This window comes from Arachis stenosperma, chromosome 3 (genome assembly GCF_014773155.1).
Source record: "Arachis stenosperma cultivar V10309 chromosome 3, arast.V10309.gnm1.PFL2, whole genome shotgun sequence".
NCBI lineage: Eukaryota > Viridiplantae > Streptophyta > Magnoliopsida > Fabales > Fabaceae > Arachis > Arachis stenosperma.
Window position 1 is genome coordinate 33,855,222 of NC_080379.1, and position 21,104 is coordinate 33,876,325.

General features: G+C 38.2%; 1 protein-coding gene and 1 non-coding gene across 2 annotated transcripts; both read left to right on the forward strand.

Annotated features, from left to right (window-relative positions):
* Positions 1-10,570: 10,570 nt before the first annotated feature.
* Positions 10,571-10,678, forward strand: LOC130971313 (small nucleolar RNA R71). The gene has a single exon (XR_009082538.1). It is a non-coding gene; the product is annotated as a small nucleolar RNA R71 (small nucleolar RNA).
* Positions 10,679-17,146: 6,468 nt separating this feature from the next.
* LOC130965858 (protein FAR1-RELATED SEQUENCE 9-like) lies at positions 17,147-20,898 on the forward strand. Its single transcript, XM_057890620.1, has 7 exons — positions 17,147-17,930; positions 18,027-18,145; positions 18,245-18,348; positions 19,785-19,861; positions 20,251-20,290; positions 20,573-20,618; positions 20,776-20,898. Exons 1-7 carry the CDS (start codon positions 17,147-17,149, stop codon positions 20,896-20,898), a joined length of 1,293 nt encoding a protein of 430 aa, XP_057746603.1.
* The last annotated feature ends 206 nt before the right edge of the window (positions 20,899-21,104 follow it).

Sequence of the window (21,104 nt, forward strand, 5' to 3'; positions counted from 1 at the left end):
CAAAGGGATGAGATGCAACATGAGATGAATGAGAGGAAGCTGAAAAATTATCATTGCTGGCATTATTGGAGTGACAGTAAGGAAAACAATTTTCATAAAATTGGACATCCCGAGATAAGAAAATCTCTCGAGTTTGCAAATCAAAGAGCAGGTATCCCTTTGTGCCCTCCCTGAATCCAAGGTGTAAACACTTTCTTGCTCTTGGATCCAGCTTGCCTCGTTGTCGTGCAAGGCTGCCAGCATATGCTAAACAACCAAAGACTCTGAGAAGGGAAAGATTTGGAAAAGTCTTATAAAGAACTTGATACGGAGACTTGTTTTGCAAAAAGGGTGTTGGCAGTCGATTAATTAAATAGACCGCATGTCCAACACTGTAATTCCAAAAAGATTTTGGCAAATGAGCATGAAACAAGAGAGTTCTAGCCATAGCAAGAATGTGTTGATGCTTGCGCTCAACAATGCCATTCTGCTGTGGAGTTTCCACACAAGTTCTTTGGTGAGATATGCCATTAGAGCTGTAGAAAGTAGGCATTAAAAACTCAGGCCCATTATCTGTGCGAATTGTTTTAACCACTGCATTAAATTGGGTTTTAGCAAAAATGACAAAATCTTTAACCAATGAAGAAGCCTCAGCTTTAGTTTTCATGAATAAAATCCAAGTAAATCGAGAACAATCATCTACTATAGTGAGAAAATAATGCTTCCCAGTAAAAGAGGGAACAGAAATAGGTCCCCAAATATCAACATGAATGAGGTCAAGTACATTAGCTGTAGTACTAGAACTAACAAAAAAAGGTAATCGCTTTTGTTTGCCAAGATGGCAAGAATGACACGGTTCTGTATGTTTTGCACAATCAATAAACTCAAAATTCTTTTGCAATGCAACAAGCCTATCATGAGATGGATGTCCTAATCTAACATGCCATAAAGACTGAGAGAATTGGCTGCAGGAAGTTGCTGTGATGTGAGGAAGAGCTTTGACTTCTTTGTGCAGAATGTACAAACCATCAACATTGCTATCTGCACCAATCATCTTCAAAGTGTGCAGATCCTGTATCTCACAAGCCTTGTCAGTAAAACTCATTTTGCAATGTAAAGATGCAGTAAGTTTCGAAACTGATATGAGTTTGAAGTTAAAAGTGGGAATAAACAATGCATTAGTGAGAAAAAGATTATCAGAAAACATAATGGTGCCCATGATGCAGCTAGTAGTGAGTGCTCCATTAGGTAATTTGACAATAATTGGATCAACTTTGAAGTAATTTTGAAAATCTGCCAGGGTATATGATACATGGTCAGTAGCTCCAGTGTCAAGTACCCATGCTGTGTTTATGATTGAAATATTTAGAGCTTTGACATGAGAATCAAATTGTAAAATGTTTACCATTCTACCTTTATAAGGAGAAGGATTGCTTTGGCTGAAATCTGGTGACACTATGAGATGAGGCACATCTTGCTTGCTGAGCAGGGCTAAAAGAGCTTCTCGTTGCTGGAGTGAATTCATTAATGGTTGGTTCACCTCTAACCAATTGTGGAACACTAAAGTCATCATTTTCATCTTCAGGATTGTCTGCTGCAGTTATACAATTGAGGACAGGAGACTTTTTCTCAAACCGGGGTTTGAAGTTAGGTGGATAACCATGCTTCTTATAGCAATTATCCACAATGTGTCCTGATTTTTCCACAATGAGTGCACTGCAATTTGATGCGATTTTGCCCCTTTTTAAATGGATTCTACCTTTGTTATCAGACTGAGAAGAGGCTGCCAGAATCTTAGCATCTAAGGCATTATCAAAGCTGAACAGCTGCCTTTCTTACTGAGTGATCATTGACAGAATCATTCACATTTAGCACAATCGCAACCAGGTATACTTCTAAAATCATCAATCTCTTCCCAAAGATTTTTCAGTTTGGCAAAATAAGCTGTAACAGATAAATCCCCTTGTTTTAATGCATAAATCTCCTCATTCAATTCAGCTACTCGAAACCTATCACCCTGATAGTAGCGATGCTTAAGGTCATTCCATAATTCGTAACCTATGTTGTTCCAAAGAACACTCTGATAGATTTCTGGACTAAGGGAAAGGTTAATCCAAGCAACTACATAGGTATTGCATCGTTGCCATGCCTTGAAATTAGGATCAGTTTTCTCAGGTTTCAGGATAGTGCCATCAATAAATTCAATTTTATTTTTGGATGTAAGAGCATTAGTCATAGCTTTGCTCCACGCACTGTAATTTGAACCAGTAAGGATTACATTGGTAATAGATATACCTGGATTTTCAGAAGGAAGTATGTAATAGGGGCTTGAGAGATCTTGATTCGGACTTGTCTTGTTGATATGGCTCTGGATCTGTGCCACTTGACTAAAGAACGCTGCGAATTGCTGCATGTCCATCGCAGGACCACCTCCTGTGGAGCCATCACTTGAATTTGATTTTTCTTCCATTGCTGCGAAGATACCAGAGGCGGTTGTAATCTTTCTCTCTTGATCTCGTTGATCGGAAACTCGTTATCTCTCCTTAACGGGAAGACAGTTAGACAACAAAGCTCTCATCAAACTCTACGGTGTGAGTTCAAGAAAGAAGAAGAAAAGAAATAGATGAAGAAGAAGAGCGGATGCTGAGATTTCAAATAGGTATGAAGAAAAGAGAGAAGGAAAAGGGGAAAAATAAAATTCACAAGTCAAGAACAGCGAACGAGCGTTTCAACTGTAAAGCTGAACTCATCATCCTTCTCTAATCATGTCAACGAATTGTGAATTAGAGAGCAAGTTTCTCATCCTTCAATCAGGATCTCAACGTTCCTCCATCCACGCTCACCGCACCATGTTAAATTTACATGTGAGCATGGAGAAGAACAAGAACAGAGAAGCCAAGAAGGAATTGAGAATTGAACTTTTATAATGATGAGACTCAAAGAATACAAAGCTATAATTTGCTATTTATACAAATACTACTTCTAACAGAATGCTATAGTTGCTCTAACTAACCATACAGCTCAACATGTGCAATCAAACCTACTACTAACAATTTTCTATACAAAGAGAAATAATAGCTAAAATTAACAAATTCTAACTAATAGAATAAATATCCAGTAACAATTATTACAATAAATGGTGTAATTAGGGTTCACAATCGAAATCCCCAAATATTATTGCAAAAAGGAAATGAAGAAGTAACTGAGGACCTGCTTCTCTGTTGGGAACAGTGACGTAAACAACGATGCTTGGAACAGTGTTGTTGTTGCTTGTTTCCATTCTGATAGAGCGAGTGGCGCCACTGAATTTCGATCTGGAAACAAAGAGGGGCAATTCGGTAAAAATGAGGAAGAGAAACGGAGTGTTGCAGTTACCGGAAGAGAGAGAGAGAGAGAGAGAGAGAGAGAGAGAGAGAGAGAGATAAACGCATTTGAAGGCCGATAGCGCCGCCGATGGAGCATTTAGAGGGGATGAGTGTGGAGGCGCCGAAGTGTGATGTCAAATGAATAGGAGATTGTGATACCCAAATCTTTATTTTTAAGATTTGTGATGGAATAGTTTAAATTACAGATAGAGTTTTTATTTATAATAATTTAATAAAATATAGCGTTTTTGTTTATTTGATTATAGACAAATTTTTTGTTGCTAATTATATTTCATGAAAAAAAAAATTATAGAATTATCGACGAATTCTCTTTTTTGTCTGTAATTTATGCTAATTTATTTTTTTTGTTTCTGACAAAAAATTTCTTGCAAAATCTGTCTATATTATCGTGGGATAAAATCTGTTAAAAATATCCGTCTGTAATAATTAATTTTCTAATAGTAAAAAGTGATTTGATTGGATACTCCATCAACTAAGAATCTTAAATATTCTCGTGATCTTCTCGGACAAACACGCCAACAAATATGAATTTTAGCAACGCTAAAATTTCTAACGCTATAAAACTATTCTATTAAATAGTTTTAGACAACTATTTTTATAGTATTACTGTTGAAATTAAATTTTTTAGTATTTTATAGGAATAAATTAAAACTGTTATGTTATGTTATAAAATAACTAAATAAATAAAGAAAAGATAACAAATATAAAGAAATATAAAGAGAGAGAAAGAAGTATTGCAACATAAAGAGAGAGAATTATTTATTAATATGTGTAATTGTCCCTAGTTGCTTCTCTATTTTTAGGTGAAGGAAGATTTACATTTTCAAATTTCTTTAATGCATTCATCCTTGAGAACATGAGCCGCTGGTGCGCGAAATTGTGAACAATACTTTTCACAACTCTCATAATCCCCGGTCATGAACTCCAAAAACTTGGTGCTCAATCCCATGGCATTACACAACTTCGCACAACTAACCAGCAAGTGCACTGGGTCGTCCAAGTAATACCTTACGTGAGTAAGGGTCGATCCCACGGAGATTGTTGGTATGAAGCAAGCTATGGTCACCTTGTAAATCTCAGTCAGGCAGACTCAAATGGGTATAGTGATAAACGAATAAAGCATAAAGATAAAGATAGAGATACTTATGTATATCATTGGTAGGAACTTCAGATAAGCGTATGAAGATGCCTTCCCTTCCGTCTCTCTGCTTTCCTACTGTCTTCATCCAATCCTTCTTACTCCTTTCCATGGCAAGCTTATGCAAGGGTTTCACCGTTGTCAATGGCTACCTCCCATCCTCTCATTGGAAATGTTCAACGCACCCTGTCACGGCACGGCTATCCATCTGTCGGTTCTCAATCAGGCCGGAATAGAATCCAGTGATTCTTTTGCATCTGTCACTAACGCCCCGCCCTCAGGAGTTTGAAGCACGTCACAGTCATTCAATCATTGAATCCTACTCAGAATACCACAGACAAGGTTAGACCTTCCGAATTCTCTTGAATGCCGCCATCAGTTCTCGCCTATACCACGAAGACTCTGATCTCACGGAATGGCTGGCTCGTTTGTCAGGCGAGCACTCGGTTGTCAGGCGATCAACCATGCATCGTGTTATCAGGAATCCAAGAGACATTCACTAAAGCCTTGGTTGCTTGTAGAACAAGAATGGTTGTTAGTCACCTTGTTCATGAGTGAGAATGATGATGAGTGTCACGGATCATCACATTCATCAAGTTGAAGAACAAGTGATATCTTGGACAAAGAACAAGCGGAATTGAATAGAAGAACAATAGTAATTGCATTAATACTCGAGGTACAGCAGAGCTCCACACCTTAATCTATGGTGTGTAGAAACTCCACCGTTGAAAATACATAAGCATAAGGTCTAGGCATGGCCGAATGGCCAGCCTCCCAATGATCTAAGATAGCATAAAACGAAGATAGCTACCAAAGTCTCCAGATACAATAGTAAAAGGTCCTACTTATAGATAACTAGTAGCCTAAGGTGTACAAAGATGAGTAAATGACATAAAAATCCACTTCCGGGCCCACTTGGTGTGTGCTTGGGCTGAGAAATGAAGAGATTTCGTGTAGAGACTCTTCTTGGAGTTAAACGCCAGCTTTTATGCCAGTTTGGGCGTTTAACTCCCATTTAGGTGCCAGTTCCGGCGTTTAACGCTGGGATTTCTTGAGGTGACTTTGAACGCCGGTTTGGGCCATCAAATCTTGGGCAAAGTATGGACTATCATATATTGCTGGAAAGCCCAGGATGTCTACTTTCCAACGCCGTTGAGAGCGCGCCAATTGGGCTTCTGTAGCTCCAGAAAATCCACTTCGAGTGCAGGGAGGTCAGAATCCAACAGCATCTGCAGTCCTTTTGAGTCTCTGGATCAGATTTTTGCTCAGATCCCTCAATTTCAGCCAGAAAATACCTGAAATCACAGAAAACACACAAACTCATAGTAAAGTCCAGAAAAGTGAATTTAATTAAAAACTAATAAAAATATACTAAAAACTAACTAAAAGATACTAAAAACATACTAAAAACAATGCCAAAAAGCGTACAAATTATCCGCTCATCACAACACCAAACTTAAATTGTTGCTTGTCCCCAAGCAACTGAAAATCAAATAAGATAAAAAGAAGAGAATATGCAATGAACTCCAAAAACATCTATGAAGATCAGTATTAATTAGATGAGCGGGGCTTTTAGCTTTTTGCCTCTGAATAGTTTTGGCATCTCACTCTATCCTTTGAAATTCAGAATGATTGGCTTCTTTAGGAACTCAGAATCCAGATAGTGTTATTGATTCTCCTAGTTAAGTATGATGATTCTTGAACACAGTTATTTATTGAGTCTTGGCCGTGGCCCAAAGCACTCTGTCTTCCAGTATTACCACCGGATACATACATGCCACAGACACATAATTAGGTGAACCTTTTCAGATTGTGACTCAGCTTTGCTAAAGTCCCCAATTAGAGGTGTCCAGGGTTCTTAAGCACACTCTTATTGCCTTGGATCACAACTTTATTCCTTCTTCTTTTTTCTTTCTTTTCTTTCTTTCTATTTTTTTCGGTTTTTCTTCTCTTTTTTTTTGTATTCACTGCTTTTTCTTGCTTCAAGAATCATTTTTATGATTTTTCAGATCCTCAGTAACATGTCTCCTTTTTCATCATTCTTTCAAGAGCCAACAATTTTAACATTCATGAACCACAAATTCAAAAGACATATGCACTGTTTAAGCATACATTCAGAGAACAGAAGTAATGCCACCACATCAAAATAATTAAACTATTATAAAATTCAGAATTCATGCAATTCTTTCCTTTTCAATTAAGCACGTTTTTATTCAAGAAAGGTGATGGATTCATAGGACATTCATAACTTTAAGGCATAGACACTAAGACACTAATGATCATAAGACACAAACATAGACAAACATAAGCACTAAAATTCGAAAAACAGAAGAATAAAGAACAAGGAAATTAAAGAACGGGTCCACCTTAGTGATGGCGGCTCTTTCTTCCTCTTGAAGATCCTATGGAGTGCTTGAGCTCCTCAATGTCTCTTCCTTGTCTTTGTTGCTCCTCTCTCATGATTCTTTGATCTTCTCTAATTTCATGGAGGAGAATGGAGTGTTCTTGGTGCTCCACCCTTAGTTGTCCCATGTTGGAACTTAGTTCTCCTAGGGAGGTGTTTACTTGCTCCCAATAGTCTTGTGGAGGAAAGTGCATCCCTTGAGGCATCTCAGGGATCTCTTGATGAGAGGGGTCTCTTGTGTGCTCCATCCTTTTCTTGGTGATGGGCTTGTCCTCATCAATGGGGTATCTCCTTCTATGTCAACTCCAACTGAATAACAGAGGTGACAAATGAGATGAGGAAAGGCTAGCCTTGCCAAGGTGGAAGACTTGTCCGCCACTTTATAGAGTTCTTGGGCTATAACCTCATGAACTTCCACTTCTTCTCCAATCATGATGCTATGAATCATGATGGCTCGGTCTAGAGTAACTTCGGACCGGTTGCTAGTGGGAATGATTGAGCGTTGAATGAACTCTAACCATCCTCTAGCCATGGGCTTGAGGTCATGCCTTCTCAATTGAACCGGCTTGCCTCTTGAATCTCTCTTCCATTGTGCGCCCTCTTCACATATAACTGTGAGGACTTGGTCCAACCTTTGATCAAAGTTGACCCTTCTTGTGTAAGGATGTTCATCTCCTTGCATCATAGGCAAGTTGAACGCCAACCTTACACTTTCCGGACTAAAATCCAAGTATTTCCCCCGAACCATAGTAAGATAATTCTTTGGATCCGGGTTCATACTTTGATCATGGTTCTTTGTGATCCATGCATTGGCATAGATCTCTTGAACCATCAAGATTCCGACTTGTTGAATGGGGTTGGTAAGTACTTCCCAACCTCTTCTTCGGATCTCATGGCGGATCTCCGGATATTCACCCTTTTTGAGTGAAAAGGGGACCTCGGGGATCACCTTCTTTAAGGCCACAACTTCATAGAAGTGGTCTTGATGCACCCTTGAGATGAATCTATCCATCTCCCATGACTCGGAGGTGGAAGCTTTTGCCTTCCCTTTCCTCTTTCTAGAGGTTTCTCCGACCTTGGATGCCATAAATGGTTATGGAAAAACGAAAAAGCAACGCTTTTACCACACCAAACTTAAAAGGTTTGCTCGTCCTCGAGCAAAAGAAGAAAGAAGAGAGTAGAAGAAGAAGAAATGAGGGAGAAGGGAATGGCTTAGTGTATTCGGCCAAAGAAGGGGGAGAAGTGGTGTTTAGGTTGTGTGAAAATGGAGAAGTGAAGAAGGGTATTTATAGGAGAGAGGGGAGATGGAGTTCGGCCATGTATGGGTGCGTTTAGGAGGGAAAGTGGTTTGAATTTGAAGGGTGAGGTTGGTGGGGATTTATGAAGGATGGATGTGAGTGGGGAAGAGAAAGATGGGATTTGATAGGTGAGGGGTTTTTGGGGAAGAGGTATTGAGGTGATTGGTGAATGGGGGAAGAAGAGAGAGGGTGGTGGTGGGGTAGGTGGGGGTCCTGTGGGGTCCACAGATCCTGTGGTGTCAAGGAAAAGTCATCCCTGCACCAAATGTTGCTCAAAATCACGTTTTGAGCCATTTCTGGCGTTAAACGCCGGGCTGATGCCCATTCCTGGCGTTTAACGCCAGGTTCTTGCCCTTTTCTGGCGTTTAACGCCAGTCTGGTGCCCCTTTCTGGCGTTAAACGCCCAGAATGGTGCCAGACTGGGCGTTAAACGCCCAACTGCTAGGCTTACTGGCGTTTGAACGCCAGCAACATCTTCCTCCAGGGTGTGCTATTTTTCTTCCTGTTTTTCATTTTGTTTTTGCTTTTTTCATTGATTTTGTGACTTCTTATGATCATCAACCTACAAAAAAAATATAAAATAACAAAAGAAAATATATAAAATATAATCATTGGGTTGCCTCCCAACAAGCGCTTCTTTAATGTCAGTAGCTTGACAGATGGCTCTCATTGAGCCTTACAAATGATCAGAGCAATGTGGGAACCTCTCAACACCAAACTTAGAGTTTGAATGTGGGGGTTCAACACCAAACTTAGAGTTTGGTTGTGGCCTCCCAACACCAAACTTAGAGTTTGACTTTGGGGGCTCTATTTGTCTCTGATTTGAGGGAAGCTCTTCAAGCTTCATCTCCATGGTGACAGAGGGATATCCTTGAGCCTTAAACACAAAGGATTCTTCATTCACTTGAATGATTAGTTCACCTCTATCAACATCAATCACAGCCTTTGCTGTGGCTAGGAAGGGTCTGCCAAGGATGATGGATTCATCCATGCACTTCCCAGTCTCTAGGACTATGAAATCAGTAGGGATGTAATGGTCTTCAACTTTTACCAAAACATTCTCTACAAGTCCATGAGCTTGTTTTCTTGAGTTGTCTGCCATCTCCAATGAGATTCTTGCAGCTTGTACCTCAAAGATCCCTAGCTTCTCCATTACAGAGAGAGGCATGAGGTTCACACTTGACCCTAAGTCACACAGGGCCTTCTTGAAGGTCATGGTGCCTATGGTACAAGGTATGGAAAACTTTCCAGGATCTTGTCTCTTTTGAGGTAATTTCTGCCTAGACAAGTCATCCAGTTCTTTGGTGAGCAAGGGAGATTCATCTTCCCAAGTCTCATTTCCAAATAACTTGTCATTTAGCTTCATGATTGCTCCAAGATATTTAGCAACTTATTTTTCAGTGACATACTCATCCTCTTCAGAGGAGGAATACTCATCAGAGCTCATGAAAGGCAGAAGTAAGTCCAATGGAATCTCTATGGTCTCATTTTGAGCCTCAGATTCCCATGGTTCCTCATTGGGGAACTCAGAGGAGGTTGGTGCACGCCCATTGAGGTCTTCCTCAGTGGCGTCCACCTCCTCTCTTTCCTCTCCATATTCGGCCATGGTTATGGCTTTGCACTCTCCTTTTGGATTTTCTTCTGTATTACTTGGGAGAGTACTAGGAGGGAGTTCAGTAATTTTCTTGCTCAGCTGTCCCACTTGTCCTTCCAAATTTCTGATGGAGGACCTTGTTTCATTCATGAAACTTTGAGTGGTTTTGATTAGATCAGAGACCATTGTTGCTAAGTCAGAGGTATTCTGCTTAGAACTCTCTGTCTGTTGCTGAGAAGATGATGGAAAAGGCTTGTTATTGCCAAGCCTGTTTCTTCCACCATTATTATTATTGAAACCTTGTTGAGGTCTCTCTTGATTCTTCCATGAGAAATTTGGGTGATTTCTCCATGAAGAATTATAGGTGTTTCCATAGGGCTTTCCTAGGTAATTCACCTCTTCCATTGAAGGGTTCTCAGGATCATAAGCATCTTCTTCAGATGAAGCATCCTTAGTACTGCTTGGTGCATTTTGCATTCCAGACAGACTTTGAGAGATCAAATTGACTTGTTGAGTCAATATCTTGTTCTGAGCCAGAATGTCGTTCAGGGCATCAATCTCAAGAACTCCTTTCTTCTGACTTGTCCCATTGTTCACAGGATTCCTTTCAGAAGTGTACATGAATTGGTTATTTGCAACCATCTCAATTAGTTCCTGAGCCTCTGTAGGCGTCTTCTTCAGATGAAGAGATCCTCCAGCAGAGCTATCCAAAGACATCTTGGATAGTTCAGAGAGACCATCATAGAAAATACCTATGATGCTCCATTCAGAAAGCATGTCTGAGGGACATTTTCTGATTAATTGTTTGTATCTTTCCCAAGCTTCATAGAGGGATTCTCCATCCTTCTGTCTGAAGGTTTGGACTTCCACTCTAAGCTTACTCCATTTTTGAGGTGGAAAGAACTTTGCCAAGAAGGCATTGACTAGCTTTTCCCAAGAGTCCAGGCTATCTTTAGGTTGTGAGTCCAACCATATTCTAGCTCTGTCTCTTACAGCAAAAGGGAATAGCATCAGTCTGTAGACCTCAGGATCAACCCCATTAGTCTTGACTGTGTCACAGATTTGCAAGAACTCAGCTAAAAACTGATGAGGATCTTCCATTGGAAGTCTATGGAATTTGCAATTCTGTTGCATTAGAGAAACTAACTGAGGCTTAAGCTCAAAGTTGTTTGCTCCAATGGCAGGGATAGAGATGCTTCTCCCATAGAAATTGGGAGTAGGTGCAGTAAAGTCACCCATCACCTTCCTTGCATTGTTGGCATTGTTGTTGTTTTCGGCTGCCATGTGTTCTTCTTCTTTGAAGAATTCGGTCAGGTCCTCTAAAGAGAGTTGTGCTTTGGCTTCTCTTAGCTTTCTCTTCAAGGTCCTTTCAGGTTCAGGGTCAGCTTCAACAAGAATGCCTTTGTCTCTGCTCCTGCTCATATGAAAGAGAAGAGAACAAGAAGATGTGGAATCCTCTATGTCACAGTATAGAGATTCCTTGAGGTGTCAGAGGAAAAGAAAAATAGAAGAAAAGAAGGTAGAAGAATTCGAACTTGATTAGATAGAGTTCGAATTGTGCATTAAGAAGGAGTAGTACTCCATAAATAGAAGGATGTGGGAGGAGAGGAAGAAGATTTTCGAAAATTCAATTAAAAAGATTTTGAAAACATTTTGAAAAACACTTAATTGATTTTCGAAAATAAAAGTAAGAAAGAAATCAAGTGATTTTTGAAAAAGGAATTGGGATTAGAAATAAAAAAGATTTGATTGAAAACTATTTTGAAAAAGATGAGGTTAAGAAGATATGATTAGTTTTAAAGAGATGTGATTGAGAATATATGATTTGAAAATAATTTTAAAAGATATGTTTTGAAAACAATTTTAAAGGATTTGATTTTGAAAATTAGTGACTTGCCTAACAAGAAAAGATATGATTCAAACATTAAACCTTTCTCAACAGAAAAAGGCAACAAATTTGAGATGTTCAATCAAATCATTAATTGTTAGTAAGTATCTTTGAAAAAGGAAAGAAATTGATTTTGAAAACATTTGATTGAAAAGATATGATTTGAAAAAGATTTGATTTTGAAAAACTTTGAAAACTTGAAAAAAAATTGATTTGAAAACAAAATCTTCCCCCTAGCACCATCCTGGCGTTAAACGCCCAGAATGGTGCACATTCTGGCGTTTAACGCCCAAAACTCTACCCTTTTGGGCGTTAAACGCCCAACCAGGTACCCTGGCTGGCGTTTAAACGCCAGTCTGTCTTCTTCACTGGGCATTTTTGAATGCCCAGCTTTTTCTGTGTGATTCCTCTGCAGTATGTTCTAAATCTTCAATTCTCTGTGTTATTGACTTGAAAAGACACAAATTAAAAATATTTTTGGATTTTTAATAATGAGGAATAATCAAAATGCAAATAAAATCAAATAACAATGCATGCAAGACACCAAACTTAGCAGTTTGTATACTACTGACACTAACAAAATGAGAATGCATATGAGAAACAACAAAACACTCAAGTCAATAGAATTCAAAGATCAAAACAAGAAAATCATCAAGAACAACTTGAAGATTAATTAAGACACATGCATAAATTCGAAAAATGCAAGAAGAACAGAAACATGCAATTGACACCAAACTTAAAATGAGACACTAGACTTAAACAAGAAATATTTTTGGATTTTATGATTTTATAAATTTTTTTTTTGTGCTTTTTCGAAAATTAAGTGAAAAGGAAAATAAAGGTATCAAAATTCTTAATGAGAATTCCAGGAATCATGCAATGTTAGTCTAAAGCTTTAGTCTAAAGGAATTAGACATGGCCGGCCAAGCTTCAGCAGGACATTGCATTCAAGAGCTAGATTGATGAGAATCAATCAGCTTTGGTGATGATAAGAACATCACCTTGAAACACTAGAATTCATTCTTAAGAACTATGAAGAAAAATACCTAATCTAAGCAACAAGATGAACCGTCAGTTGTCCATACACGAACAATCCCCGGCAACGGCGCCAAAAACTTGGTGCGCGAAATTGTGAACAATACTTTTCAAAACTCTCATAATCCCCGGTCATGAACTCCAAAAACTTGGTGCTCAATCCCATGGCATTACACAACTTCGCACAACTAACCAGCAAGTGCACTGGGTCGTCCAAGTAATACCTTACGTGAGTAAGGGTCGATCCCACGGAGATTGTTGGTATGAAGCAAGCTATGGTCACCTTGTAAATCTCAGTCAGGCAGACTCAAATGGGTATAGTGATAAACGAATAAAGCATAAAGATAAAGATAGAGATACTTATGTATATCATTGGTAGGAACTTCAGATAAGCGTATGAAGATGCCTTCCCTTCCGTCTCTCTGCTTTCCTACTGTCTTCATCCAATCCTTCTTACTCCTTTCCATGGCAAGCTTATGCAAGGGTTTCACCGTTGTCAATGGCTACCTCCCATCCTCTCATTGGAAATGTTCAACGCACCCTGTCACGGCACGGCTATCCATCTGTCGGTTCTCAATCAGGCCGGAATAGAATCCAGTGATTCTTTTGCGTCTGTCACTAACGCCCCGCCCTCAGGAGTTTGAAGCACGTCACAGTCATTCAATCATTGAATCCTACTCAGAATACCACAGACAAGGTTAGACCTTCCGGATTCTCTTGAATGCCGCCATCAGTTCTCGCCTATACCACGAAGACTCTGATCTCACGGAATGGCTGGCTCGTTTGTCAGGCGAGCACTCGGTTGTCAGGCGATCAACCATGCATCGTGTTATCAGGAATCCAAGAAACATTCACTAAAGCCTTGGTTGCTTGTAGAACAAGAATGGTTGTCAGTCACCTTGTTCATGAGTGAGAATGATGATGAGTGTCACGGATCATCACATTCATCAAGTTGAAGAACAAGTGATATCTTGGACAAAGAACAAGCGGAATTGAATAGAAGAACAATAGTAATTGCATTAATACTCGAGGTACAGCAGAGCTCCACACCTTAATCTATGGTGTGTAGAAACTCCACCGTTGAAAATACATAAGCATAAGGTCTAGGCATGGCCGAATGGCCAGCCTCCCAATGATCTAAGATAGCATAAAACGAAGATAGCTACCAAAGTCTCTAGATACAATAGTAAAAGGTCCTACTTATAGATAACTAGTAGCCTAAGGTGTACAAAGATGAGTAAATGACATAAAAATCCACTTCCGGGCCCACTTGGTGTGTGCTTGGGCTGAGCAACGAAGAGATTTCGTGTAGAGACTCTTCTTGGAGTTAAACGCCAGCTTTTATGCCAGTTTGGGCGTTTAACTCCCATTTAGGTGCCAGTTCCGGCGTTTAACGCTGGGATTTCTTGAGGTGACTTTGAACGCCGGTTTGGGCCATCAAATCTTGGGCAAAGTATGGACTATCATATATTTCTGGAAAGCCCAGGATGTCTACTTTCCAACGCCGTTGAGAGCGCGCCAATTGGGCTTCTGTAGCTCCAGAAAATTCACTTCGAGTGCAGGGAGGTCAGAATCCAACAGCATCTGCAGTTCTTTTGAGTCTCTGGATCAGATTTTTGCTCAGATCCCTCAATTTTAGCCAGAAAATACCTGAAATCACAGAAAAACACACAAACTCATAGTAAAGTCCAGAAAAGTGAATTTTAATTAAAAACTAATAAAAATATACTAAAAACTAACTAAAAGATACTAAAAACATACTAAAAACAATGCCAAAAAGCGTACAAATTATCCGCTCATCAGCCGCCCATAATAAATGACATCCACATACTCATTCTTATCACAACACTCCTCCTTGGATACCATTTAGGATTATGCCTTATTAAAACCTTACTAAAGAAAACCCAATGGGAAAAAACTTTAGTGAAGGAAAAAGAGTACAAAATCATTTGTGACGGAAACTGCCTCATTAAAAACCTTGTCAAGAAAAATCCAATGGAAAAAAACTGACCAAGGAAAAAAGAGTACAGTCTCCCCTTCTTGTCGACATCATTTAACATCTCGAAATCGACACATCTCAATATGATGTACCAATTTTTCAAATGAAGATTTTGGGAGTGACGTTGTAAATAAATCTGCCAGATTATCACTTGAACGGATCTTTGATGTATCCACCTTTTAGTTGAGCAATGCATGCTTTATTATTTTTCAAATAGGACAGTTGGAGCTATCTTATGATCAATCGGTCCACATGATGACAGAATATATTTGATCAAACTCCTGAGCTAAAAATACTCGCAACTTGCTTCATGAATCGCTAGTATTTCAGCATGATTAGAGGATGTTGCTACAATTGTCTGTTTTGTGGACCTCCATGATATAGCTGTTTCACCATATGTGAACAGGTATCCTGTTTGAGATATCCCTTTATGTGGATCAGACAAGTATCCAGCATTTGTATAGCCAACTAGTTGTGACTTGGATCCATAGGGATAAAACAATCCCATATCAACCGTTCCATGAACATATCGAAAGATCTGTTTGATTCCACTCCAATGTGTTCTGGTTGGAGAAGAACTATATCTTGCTAGTAAATTCACAGCATATAATATATCAGTTCATGTATTATTAGCAAGATACATTAGTGCGCCAACAGCACTAAGATATGGTACTTCAGGACCAAGGATGTCTTCATTCTCTTTCTTAGGACGGCATTGATCCTTTTCCACATCCAAAGATCTTACGATCATTGGGGTACTCAAGAGATGTAACTTATCCATATAAAATCTTTTCAAGATCTTATCTGTGTATGTTGTTTGATGAATAAAGATCCCATTTTTTTATATGCTCGATCTGCAGGCCGAGACAAAATTTAGTTCTTCCAAGATCTTTCATCTCAAACTATTCTTTTAGAGTTTTTATAATTGTTGGAATCTCTTCAGGAGTTCCAATGATATTTAAATCATCAACATACACAGCAATTATAATAAATCCAGATGTGGTTTTCTTTATGAAAACACATGGGCAGATATTATCATTCTTAAATCCATTTTTGGCCAGATACTCAGTAAGACGATTATTCCACATTCGTCCAGATTACTTTAGACCATATAAAGATCTTTGCAATTTAACTGAGTATAACCCTTGCGAATATTCACTAGATGGTTTAGATATCTTTAGTCTTTCAGGGACTTTCATATAGATATCCCGATCTAATGAGCCGTACAATAGGCTGTTACCACATTCATTAAATGCATATGCAGTTTATGATATGCAGATAAACTGACCAAATAACGCAAGGTTATCGCATCTACTACAGGGGAATACGTTTTTTCATAATCTATACCAGGCCTTTGTGAAAAACCTTGTGCCACAAGTCGGGCTTTGTAGCGCACAACTTTATTTTTCTCATTTCGTTTTTTCACAAATACCCACCGGTATCCAATAGGTTTTACATCTTCTGGTGTACGGACTACAGGTCTAAAGACTTCACGTTTTGCAAGTGAGTCTAATTCAGCCTTCATGGCTTCTTTCCATTTTGGCCAATCATTCCTTTGTCGACATTCTTCGACTGATCTTGGCTCAAGATCCTTAATTTCATGTATGATATTTAATGACACATTATATGCAAATATTTCATTGACAATTGTCTTATTTCGGTCCCATTTCTCTCCTGTAAAGACATAATTTATCGAGATCTCATCATTTTCACAATTTTTAGGTACCTGAACGTCTTCTGGCGTTATAACTATATCAGAATTTTGGACAACTGCAGGTGTCTCTACAATATCTTTTTCAATAGGAATAGTATTTACCTCTTTTCTCTTTTGAGGACTTTTGTCTTTGGAACCGACAAGCCTGCCACGCTTCTGGCGTGTATTTGCTTCGGTGGCAATTTGTCCAACTGGGACATCAATTTGAATTGGGGCATTTTTCGCCCTGCCACGCTTCTGGCGTGAATTTGTTTTAGTGGCTACTTGTCCTACTAGGACATCAATTCGAATTGGGGCATTTTCCGCTGGTATATAAGATTTGGTTATCCTCTTTATATTGGAAAATGCATCTAGCAATTCATTTGCTATTCTTTGTAAATGTATAATCTTTTGAACTTCTAGTTCACATTGCCCTGATCAAGGATCTAAATGCATCAATGATGATGCATTCCAATTAAGTTCCTTTTCGGGAAGCTTATTCTCTCCCCCCTAATGTTGGAAATTTTGATTTATCAAAATGACAATCCGCAAACCGAGATTTAAATACATCTCCAATTTGTATCTCAAGATACCTCACTATAGAGGGAGAATCATATCCAACATATATCCCCAATTTTCTTTGGGGTCCATTTTAGTGCGATTAGGTGGTGCAATGGGAACATATATCGCACACCCAAATATTCTTAAATGGGAAACATTTAGATTATTGACATGTACGAGAAAAGGCATATGTGGGCCACTACACATATTCGAGGCAAGTTTTTTGCAGGATTTAAGACAACTTCTCGATGCGAAGGTTTGCACTCTATTATTGCAAAATATGTTAAATCTCAATACAATTTGGTTGATTTCATAAAGCATTTTAAGCGGTGTCTTACCTACCTAAGATATAAGGAGGTTGAAGCTGACTATGTTTTCATTTCTGGTCTTCTGATACTTAAAACAGCATTAGAACCTCTGAAAAGGTCTGCATCAAATTTCTATACACGAAAAATATTTTTTATATTTCGACCAATGCTTGTTAGGGCTGCAAGAATGAAGGTTGTGAAAGATGTGGCATTTGATTCATTTGTACTTTATATAATATCTAAATATGGAAGTCTAAATAGTTCATGGGAGGTGTCTGTGGATAATGAAAGGACAAAATTTAATTGTTCATGCTTAAGGATGGATTCTTTTGGAATTCCGTGTGAGCATATAGTTTGTGTGCTGGTGTTTCTTAACATCCTTGAGCTGCCAAAGTCTCTTGTGTTGACAAGATGGTCGAAGAATGCCAAGACAAGCACTTTCGATTCAAGTGGCGTTACTTGGGAGTCTATAATATTGAGTCAATATGGATGCTTGATGGATTGGTGTTGGCAGCTGTCCTATGTCGCTAGTCGAAGGCAGGAGAGATTCCACCTTGTTCAAGATACTGTTATGAGCCTAATCGAAGATTTCGAGATTGAAGATGAACAAGAAAAGCAAGTTGGTGCTGAAGCTGATAATTCAGATGGTATTTTTCCTAAAAATCTACAAAATTGTAGGTTTAAGTGTCGTCCAGGTGAGAAGGTAAAATGAAAATCACAACGATGTAGTATTTGTCGCATAGAAGGGCACAATAAAAAATCTTGTCCATTGGTAAAGGATATTCAGCAGCAGACCAATGCAACTTCTTATGGCATAAATAGGAACCATGTTGAGGAAGGTTTGGATGCAGATGCAGAAATGGTAATACTTGATTTATTGATTTGCGTACGACAACATATTAGTTATATAATTTTCATTAATAAGAGTGGAGATTGATCAATATTTTATTTGATATTGCAGGAATTTTGGGCATCTGATCTTGAAGAAGATTATGAAGAACAAGAGTTTTGGGCAGGAGATTCTGATGCAAGTGCCGACATGGAACTTAGTGAAGAGTTCTCGATGTAGTATTATATAAATTATTATTATGTGATATTTGAATAAAACTTGGATAATTGAACTTTGTGTATGAATTTTCATGATGAACTTGGTAACTTAATAGAACTTGGTGAATGGATCTCAAATTTGTTTTGGTGAATAAATCTTGGTGAATAGAATTTTGTATACAAATTTTCATTATAATATCTAATGATTTGCTTATTGAGGAATATGTGCATGAAAGTAGAAATGTGTGTATTTCATTTTGATGCATTTCAAAGGCTATAACATTGTACATACTTTGATTACAATACTACAAAACACAAAACGAACACATCCTTGTAAGTAAAGCTAAAAGGGATCAAAAGGTAAAAAAGAAAACCGCCTAACTTTATTTATGCCTTCATAGTGGATTATTTGTATAGATAGCTTATATTTAATGTATGGTTGCAGTAACAGTTAGACCAAGATTTTGGGAGAATATAAGCTTGATGCATGAAAGGCATCCTTTCTATGGTATGATAGTGTGGTTATGTATTTGTTGAGACATGTGTCTGAACGCTGAAATAAAAAAATCATGTGTGAATCTTTAACTAATTATTTTCAATTTGAAATGGCAAAGAACACATGATGAATATAGGTGAGCATAACATTACAACAAACTCACACACATGTAAACTCATACACATGTTCTAACAAACTCCTAAAATAAAAAATAGCAAAATATTATTGATCTTTGTATTTATTACAAGGAAAAGTATGAGGAGACAATAGCTTTATTGTACAATGCATACAATGGGGTTTAATTGAAATTAAAATTAAATTATGGGTAAAAGTATTAATTATAAAGATTTGATAATTTTAGTTTTTTGAAAAATTAGGATTCAGTTATATGAAATCCAAAACCACGAACATCTCTCTCTGAAGGGCAAGGACAGACCAAAAACGCAGCTTCTCCTGCCGACGGTGATAACGCATCTTCTCCCTGGCTCGTGTCTTGTCACCAGAAGTCCGCACCGGTGAACTCCCAGCAGCACATTCTGGTCGTCCGGCGCGTTTTGACGGCACCGCATCAAGTCCACCTGCGAGAAACCCCAGTGCAACCCAGCAGCGGCTGAACTCTGTGCCGCTGCAACGCCGTCTCTGCTACTCCTCTTTTTTCATTCTTCCCCTTTCTCCAACGCAGGTTCCATGCTTCCTCCTTCCCGTGTTCTTTCGTTTATTTATGTTAACTAATTTTTAAATCTGCTTTTAGTGTTTAGATTAGGCTTAGATTAATGGATTGATACTTTTTGGATTCCAAAATGTTTGATGGTTTTTTTATTTGATTGCTGCATAAATTGAGTGGAAAATCCTTGTTTACATATTGTGCACATCATATGCTCGATGAAATGCCTGAGTGAAATTTTTTATTTAATTCCTATGTTTGGGCAGCATTTATCTTAAATTTTGTTATCTTTAGGCATTCCGTCGCTGCCGGCTTGCGTCTTCCTTGCGACGTCGGCATTCACAAGTTAGAGGGATTACAAGTGGAGTCAGGTTTGTGACGTCCATCACACCTCGGAAGAGCATAAATGGAATTGAATTTCATTCAACCACTATGTGGTGTTCTATTGGTCGTCAGTAACGGAAATTCATCAAATTCACATAACAATGATCCCAACCATTGCGTAGAAGAGGGTGAGGAATCCAACAAGGTAAGCAATTTATGTGACGGCATGCATAGCGGATGGTTATTTGTTTATGATTTTTATTCATTCCACTTAGTGAAAGTAGGGGGCTCTTTTTTATGTTAAATGCTTCAGTAGATGCAACAGAAGCACTCCACATGCAACCACTTCTATGATTTTATTAAATTCTTTTTATGATTATATGGACGAAGAATTCGCATGTGATAATTCAATATCATGTATATTTGATATGTGCAGAATTTGCGTGTGATAATGATTCCAAAGCTCCACTAGAACCGTATTAGTGAAGTATATAATATAAAATATAGCTAATGGAGATGTGGTTATTTAGACTCTCTGTAAAATAATTGTTAAATATTCAAGAGATATGAATTCATGGTTGACTAAATATTTATCCTGCATATTTAGATTAACTATATTTATATGATGAATAAACTAGATAGAGAATAAATTAAATGTCGCTCCGGTACATGATTAAATTAATCCGACCTTGCACGATTATTTAGTACATTACTATGCAAATAGTTAATTGTTGTCATCTTTTTGTGTTGTTTAGCAGGTGGTTCCTCTGGAGGCCTCTCAAAATATGGAATTTGGCTGTTCCGGTTTGTCGGCATGAGCGCCAACAAGCTGGTAGTTACATGTCTTTGTTAAGCTCATTCGGCAGCAGTTAGAATCTGTTGGAAATGGTTTCGAGTACCTTTAATATTTTTCTTCATGGATATAGGATTTCAATAGTTATTCATTTGTCGGCAATTGTAGATGAAGATGATATTTTTCAAAGAAGCAATTGCCAAGTGTGATGCTTTTGTTGTTAGCAACGGGTGGCTTTATTCTCTAAAAATATTGGTATCCGGTGTGTTCGTAATTGTTGCAAGAAACTAGACTTGATTAATTTCAATGAACCAATTTAATCTAGATAAGTTCTGATGCTTTGTTGTATAAGGAGCTTGATTAATTTCATTCGGTGTGCAGCTAGTCGCTTTAGATAGTAGTTACATGTTTATCTTTACTTATATGTGTTGAATGTTCATTTATGTATGAAATCGGATGTTTACTGTAACTGTATACGTGGATGGTTGTTTTCGGGT

Bases quoted from the DNA above. Each gene is read 5' to 3' on its own strand.
- LOC130965858 (XM_057890620.1), top strand. From the start codon at position 17,147: ATGTACGAGAAAAGGCATATGTGGGCCACTACACATATTCGAGGCAAG. The intron at 18,349-19,784 runs GTAGTATTATAT...TGTTATCTTTAG, and splicing joins CTTAGTGAAGAGTTCTCGAT to GCATTCCGTCGCTGCCGGCT. The intron at 20,291-20,572 runs GTATTAGTGAAG...GTTGTTTAGCAG, and splicing joins TCCAAAGCTCCACTAGAACC to GTGGTTCCTCTGGAGGCCTC.